This window comes from Mus pahari, chromosome 3 (assembly GCF_900095145.1).
Source record: "Mus pahari chromosome 3, PAHARI_EIJ_v1.1, whole genome shotgun sequence".
Lineage (NCBI taxonomy): Eukaryota > Metazoa > Chordata > Mammalia > Rodentia > Muridae > Mus > Mus pahari.
This window is the reverse complement of record NC_034592.1, coordinates 30,727,797-30,734,999: the sequence shown is the minus strand read 5'-3', so window position 1 is coordinate 30,734,999 and position 7,203 is coordinate 30,727,797. Positions and strand designations below refer to the sequence as shown.

At 39.5% G+C, this 7,203-nt stretch overlaps 1 protein-coding gene across 1 annotated transcript in view; it reads right to left on the bottom strand.

Moving 5' to 3' along the window:
* Nucleotides 1–30: 30 nt before the first annotated feature.
* The window catches only part of Kynu (kynureninase), a 129,075-nt gene continuing 121,902 nt past the window's right edge, over nucleotides 31–7,203 (bottom strand). The window contains exons 13-14 of the mRNA XM_021194213.2: nucleotides 5,956–6,186; nucleotides 31–3,586 (exon numbers count right to left, since the gene is read on the bottom strand). Of these exons, the coding sequence (XP_021049872.1) occupies nucleotides 3,464–3,586; nucleotides 5,956–6,186 (354 nt within the window). The 3' untranslated portion in view covers nucleotides 31–3,463. The remainder of the gene's footprint in view (nucleotides 3,587–5,955; nucleotides 6,187–7,203) is intronic.

Genomic DNA, 7,203 nt, shown 5'->3' with positions numbered 1-7,203 from the left:
ACACACACACACACATACACACACACACACACACACAGGCACTCACAAAAGAAGTGGGATTATAAAGGAGAAAAAATTTATAGTTTATATATGTAATATTCTCAATGAGAAAGGTACAAGAAAAATTACCGTTTAAAAATGCCTAGAAAATATTATCAGATGTATTAAAACTTAAAGTTGATTTATAAATTGTCTCTAAATGTTTGCAAAACATTACCAGAATAGAATACTACATAGCAATGGGAATCAAATCAAATAGGTGAATCTCAAAAAAAAGTTGATGAAAAGCAGCTGAGTATATTCAGTGCTATTACATTTAAATACAGCTGTTAGTAAAATTAATTCATTTTCATGGGTACAAACTCTTGAAACTCTTGTAAAACTCTTGAAAACAGAAAAGCTATTTACAAAAATGCTTTCAGGAGAGAGTGAAGGGAACAGAATTGTAATACTCCACCTCACTGTGGGTTGTGAGAATTTCCACCATAGTTTCTGCTTGCAATTTGATAAAATGTTAGTATGATTTCCAAAAGATAGTTTTACTGTAATCTTATAATCATGTTCATAAGCACCTTACTCAACCATGCCCGTTGTGAAACAAAGGATGTCCCAGGACACATCGAGACCAAGTTCTCAGCACAACGGAGATTTATTTTGTCCCAAGGGACAAAAGACAGCAATAAGAGACAAAGACCAGAGATACAGGATGAGGCAGAAATGAAAAGGAAGAAGGGGGCAGGGGGAAAGAGATATTTGTCCTTGGGGGACAAAGAACTGCGCATGAATAGAGAGGAGTCAGATATGGCCCATAGGCAAATGGAGGTTTATACAGGGGAAGGGGGACATCTGTGTTAGAATGAGTTGGTTTGCTTGGTGGTTCACATCAAGGGGAAGAAGTGGCCAAATAAGGGAATAGACCTTGGTGGACAGCTTTCAGAATGTAATATAACAGTTTAGCAAGGCAGAGGGGATGGGGGAAAGGCAAGGCCTGCTATAGCCTTAAGTCTTCCAATACATAGTGCCAGCTACATACCCTCTATGCTAGTTAGCTTTAGTCTTCAACTTGACAAGCCCAGATTTATCTGAGTTTCATTTGGGATATTACTTCCAGAAGATTGGCCTGTGGGCATGTCCCTGGGTATTAACTTGATTGTTAGTTGATATGGGAGGCCCAGGCACTGTGAATCACCTCATACCTGGGCCTGGGATCTCTGTAAGAGAGGTTGCTGAACAGAAGCCTGCGAGCAAGCTAGGAAGGAGAGTGCCTCCATGGCTTCTGCCTAAAACTCCTGACCTGCTGGAGTTCCTGCCCTGGCTTCCTTTAACAATGAACTATGCCCTATAAGACGAAATAAACCACTTCCTCCCTAAGTCATTTTTGGTTATGGCATTTGTCTTGGTTAAGTGTCTATTGCTGTGATAAAAACAAAACAAAACAAAACAAAACAAAACATTACAACCAAAAGCAAAGAAATGGCTTGTTTCACCTTAGAGCCTGTGATCCATCATCTAAGGAAGTCAGAACAGAAAGCTGGAGGCAGACACTAAAACAGAAGCCATGGAGGAATAGTGTTCACTGGCTGTTTCTTCATAGCTTTCTTGGACTGCCTTATAACACCCAGACCCAGGTATCAAGAAGTAGCATCGGCCCGAGTGAGCTGGGCCCTCCCTCATCAATCATTAATTTAGAACATACACTACAGTCTTGCTCACAGGCCAATCTGGTGGCAGCATTTTCTCAGTTGAGCTTCCTTCTTCACAAATGAGTCTAGCCTGTGTCAAGAAGAAGCACAATGTTTAGCCCAGCAACAGAGCGCCAGCTAGGCCATCAGCAAGAGATGCTACTAGTTATAATTAAGTATTTATTTTATTTTATTTTATTTTATTTTATTTTATTTTATTTTATTTCTGCCATGATGAATGGCTCTAGGGTACTATGTTCCTTGAAAATGGAAACCATGTCCTTTTTGTTGACCACTTTGAGACTCAAAACAGTCTCATATAGGGATCTGTGTTAGGGGTGAGGTTCCAGGTCCTGATAGCCACTTCATTAATGAAGGTGAAATAATGCAGTGGAAAGCTTTGCTATGTTAACAAAGATATGTGTGCAACACTTGGAATTGAATTCCTAGGTAAACAAGAGTGCTGTGCTTGTCGTTAGCTACTTCCAGAGTCTCATATCTTATTATTTATCACATCAAAAGTATCTGTCTGACTGAGTATGTTTTATTCAAGTTTACCAATCATTGTAACTTCTTCTTTCTGCATACAAATTTAGAATACTTTGCCAATAAATGCATACTAGTAGGTGGCATCAAAAAAGCAATGGCTCGGGGACAGCTTGGTAGAGGAAGTGGTTTCTGCACTGACATAAGGACTATGTTCAGACCCCAGCAGTAGACATGTAAAAATCTATGTGCAACGATGTACAGCTGTAACCCGGCATTCATTGTAGTGCAGAGACAGGGAAGCTCTGAAGACTCACTGGCAGCCACACTAGCTGAAGGAGTGAATTCCAGGTTTGGTGAGAAATCATGTATCGACATATGAAGTGGAAGGGCTGGAGAGATGTGTCAAAGGAAAAGAGCATTGACCATTCTTCCAAAGGACCTGGGTTCAATTCCTGGTATCCACACAGCAGCTCTGTAACTCTAGTCTCAGGTGATCTGATACATCTTCTAGTTTCTGTAAACATGGCACACACATGATGTACAGACATACATGTAGTCAAAACACCCATACACATAAAAATAAATAAATAAAAGTTTAAAAAGTGATTGAGGAAGCTGTCCAGTTTTGCCCTTGGCCTGACAACGTATGTAGGGCCAAGTACCCTCATCCTTTATGCATAAGCACTTACAGGTCCTTTATACACAGACACACAAACACACAAACACACAAACACACACACCACTCTGGGTGCAAGACACACACACACACACACACACACACACACACAGAGAGAGAGAGAGAGAGAGAGAGAGAGAGAGAGAGAGAGAGGTTGTAACAGCTTAGAAAGTCTGTTTTTTTCCTGAAATTATATAAAATATGATATCAAATGTATTTCAGATGATTCAGTTACAAGTATTAAAATAAAATTCTTTCTATATCAAAAATAAAGTAATACTTCCAATATTTATACAAGAAGTCCACATACATTATCACGTTGGAAATTCAGTCACAAATTAAAGAGAAAATGTTTCAGTGACCATGGAATGTGACAGCTGATCAAGACAATCATCTATAGGTTGTAGTCATGCAAAGTGTGACTTCATAATTCACAGGACACTACATTCTGCAGCAACACAGATATTAAGACATGTACCAGGTTTTATGTAAGTTTTTTATAGTTCTCATTTCTGTGCAATCAATTTCTGGAGACTTTTAATGACTAAAATTCAACAGAAGTAAAAACTCCATCACCTTTCAGTGAGATTTACTTGAGTTATGCTAGAAAACATGGCTAGTTTCTTTCTGTAGAGTTGAGTATGGAAGTGAGCAGTCTGATGAACTTATAAACATCATGGAAAGAATTATAGAGAGGAACAGGGGCCACACGGATGCCGTCTGGTTCTCGCTTGTCACACTGGAGAGAGAAAATAAAAATAAAAATAAAAATAAAAATAAAAATAAAGCAACCATCTTCACTGTGTCCACACATAGAAATTCTACTTTCATGACAAAATTTCATATAGCTCATGGCTACCCTCAAAGTTAATACATGGGCACCTATTTTTGTCATTGTTAGTGAAACACTACATCTCTCTTAACCTAAACTGTCCCCTTAGTAATGACACTAACAGTGGGTTCTCATATGAGTGTCCAAATTGTGTTTCCGAAGTCACTGGCAGTTCTCTTTGAAAGTTGGAAAGGTTTTGAAAGCTTTCCAGAGGGTGGACAGAACTCTGGGTCTCACTGAGATTTAAAGAGCTTCAGAAATCACCCTTCATTAATTCTCTAATCCTTGACCACGGAGATAGGAGTTGTCTATATGTTCCGGGAGTGCTGATGGGATTGAAAGGAGGATCACATAATTTAACTGGTAGTCATCACCGTGGCCAACTTTTAAGAAATGTCCATTTTAGCTATCGGTGAATATAGTCTGTGCATGCTATCCTTTTTAATTCCTATAACGACTCTTAGAAGTGTTATTAACTCCTCCATTGGGGGCCCTGTGTTTTATCCAATAGCTGACTGTGAGCATCCACTTCTGTGTTTGCCAGGCACTGGCATAGCCTCACAAGAGGCCACTATATCAGGGTCCCTTCAGCAGAATCTTGCTGGCATGTGCAATAGTATCTGGGTTTGGTGGCTGATGATGGGATGGATCCCCGGATGGGGTAGTCTCTGGATCTGCTTCTGGACGTTGTACACTGCTTGTGGACGTTGTACATCGTGGTGCGGAGCCTAGTGCGCACCACGATGTACAACGTCCACAAGCGCCTCACAAGAGGCCACTATATCAGGGTCCCTTCAGCAGAATCTTGCTGGCATGTGCAATAGTATCTGGGTTTGGTGGCTGATGATGGGATGGATCCCCGGATGGGGTAGTCTCTGGATAGTCTATCCTTTCATCTTAGCTCTAAATTTTGTCTCTGTAACCATATCCTTTCATGGGTATTTTGTTCCTTATTCTAAGGAGGAATGAAGTATACCCAAGGAGCTGAAGGGGGCTGCAACCCTGTAGGTGGAACAACAATATGAACTAACCAGTAGCCCCTGAGTTCGTGTCTCTAGCTGCATATGTAGCAGAAGATGGCCTAGTCAGCCATCGTTGGGAAGAGAGGCCCCTTGGTCTTGCAAACTTTATATGACCCAGCACAGGGGAATGCCAGGGCCAAGAAGTGGGAGTGGGTAGGTAGGGGAGCAGGGGTGGGGGGAGGGCATAGGGAACTTTAGGGATAACATTTGAAATGTAAATAAAGAAAATATCTAATAAAAAAACCTAAAGCCCATCAACATAAAAAAAAGAAGTGTTATTAAACTGAAAATGCAGATGAAACATCTCTAGACAAAGGAGCATGGGTTTCCCCAGAGTACAGAAGTAGGGAGGGGCTCAGCTTGGTTTACATACTTGGTGTCCATACTATAACAGGAGCCCAGAGGCAAGGTAACCTTTTTTTTTTCCAGAGCTGAGGACCGAACCCAAGGCCTTGCGCTTGCTAGGCAAGCGCTCTACCACTGAGCTAAATCCCCAACCCCTCAAGGTAACCTTTCTAAAGCTGTGAGTACTAATGAGTTGAATGCAGCCCAACCCATGTACCTCTTCCCTCAAAACTTTAGCTTGTATCAGTTCTCCTCAAGAGGCTACAAAGGCTACATAAACTTATTATATACAGTCATATGCAAACAACACAGGCTTTAAACCACAGTAAACATTCTTTGCCTTATTCCAATTCCTGAGAAATGTCACTACATTGTTTTTGGTTGAACTGATAAACAAGGAGAGTAATTTAGTTTAATCAACCAAAAGAGGGTGGTTTGAATTATTTTTTCAATAGGTCATAAAAGGGTTATCATTAACTCTATAAATTATACATATATATATATATATATATATATATATATGTGTGTGTGTGTGTGTGTATAATGTATATATACATATATATGAAAACATATGTATACATAAGTGTACACATATATAAAAACTTTTTCTTCACTGAGTCTGATGAAATATATCCCTGCTTATCTATTTTAAAAAACTGAATCAATAACACAAGACTATTTTTCAAAAGCAAGATTTGTTATTTACTCCCTTTGATCAGAAATGACCAAGGGCTCTTGTAGTCATCCATAAGGGCTAATGCTGAGTGCTAAGTTGATGTCTGACTTGTCTTGACTGGTTGACTAGAAGGATATGCAATGAAGGATATGTTTAGTAACCTAAGACTCATCCCAACCTGGAACCCAAAGAGAAAGCGTGGTGAAATGCAAGACATAAACTTATATACATACAACGACTCCTCTTTTTTCTAGTTCCTTAAAAACGCTTTTCTTGGGAATGGAAAAGGTGAGCGTTAACTGGCAGCCGCGCTCCTCTGCTCTGGTCGGGGTGATTATGTTCACAATCGGCTCCTTGTTTGCTGTGTTATCTTTGCTGTAGTAATGTTTGAGCATGTATTCCAGATAGCCTGTTAGCAGAATGGATTTTCTCCTCAGCGCAGTCATAGTTGCTTGCTGAAAGACCTGAGAATCACAATGAGATTAGCAGTGGCTACTGATCTACAGAGAAGCAAACTTAAACATAAATCACACATCAGAAAGGATATTCTCATTTTTGATCAAGTAAAAAACCATCACATTTTAGAAAATACTTCTTCCAGTAAAACATGTTGTCCTTTAAATGCTGCATCATTAAATAGCAAAGGTAGTTCCCATGACAGTAAACATGTGTGGCTATCCTTTAAACAATGTTTGTGAGGAAAGAAAATTTTGCTTTAGGGTTCTCAACTGTTGTCTGTAATTTGGTCCACAGAAAGTTCAAAACAAGACAAATTCATTTGTAAAAGATGGTTGCTGATATTGTTTATAATGTCTTGCTGAACACTACATTTTTCCAAACTCAGTGGTTTTTGGATGTTTGTTGTTTGTTTGTTTTATGAGAGGCAGGATTTTTCTGTATAGCCCTGGCTGTCCTGGAACTCACTCTGTAGACCAGGCTGGGCTCAAACTCAGAAATCCACTTGCCTCTGCCTTTTGAGTACTGGGATTAAAGGCGTGTGCCTGGCTTTTTTTTTTTTTTTTTTTTTTTTTTTTTCTTTATGCTTTTTGCTTGCTTGCTTTAAGTTAAATTATAAAGTTGATTTTCTCAGGGAAGCTAATAATGTTGCATAAATATTTATTGTGGCTGAGGAATTTAGTCACCACAGCCTTCCACCTCTCTCTCTTTTCCTTGCCAAACAGCACTTGTGTAAAATATTGACAGGCCTATCCCGGTGAGTGACAAGGGTCTACAGTAATTCGTGTGGTAAAGTTAAGGGCAGAACAGACATGCTTTTCTGTCTTGTTTAAAAATTGTATCCTCCATATAAGGACTGGAGTTCATGTTAACAGCATGATGTATGTGGCATGCCATTTAATGTCCTTTGCTTTAACATAAGCTAAAATATCAAGAACAACTATGGTGATGTCATTCAGTGGTATCTGGATTTCATCAAGACATGGATCAGGATGTGTGAGAAGACATTTTAACAAGACTTGACA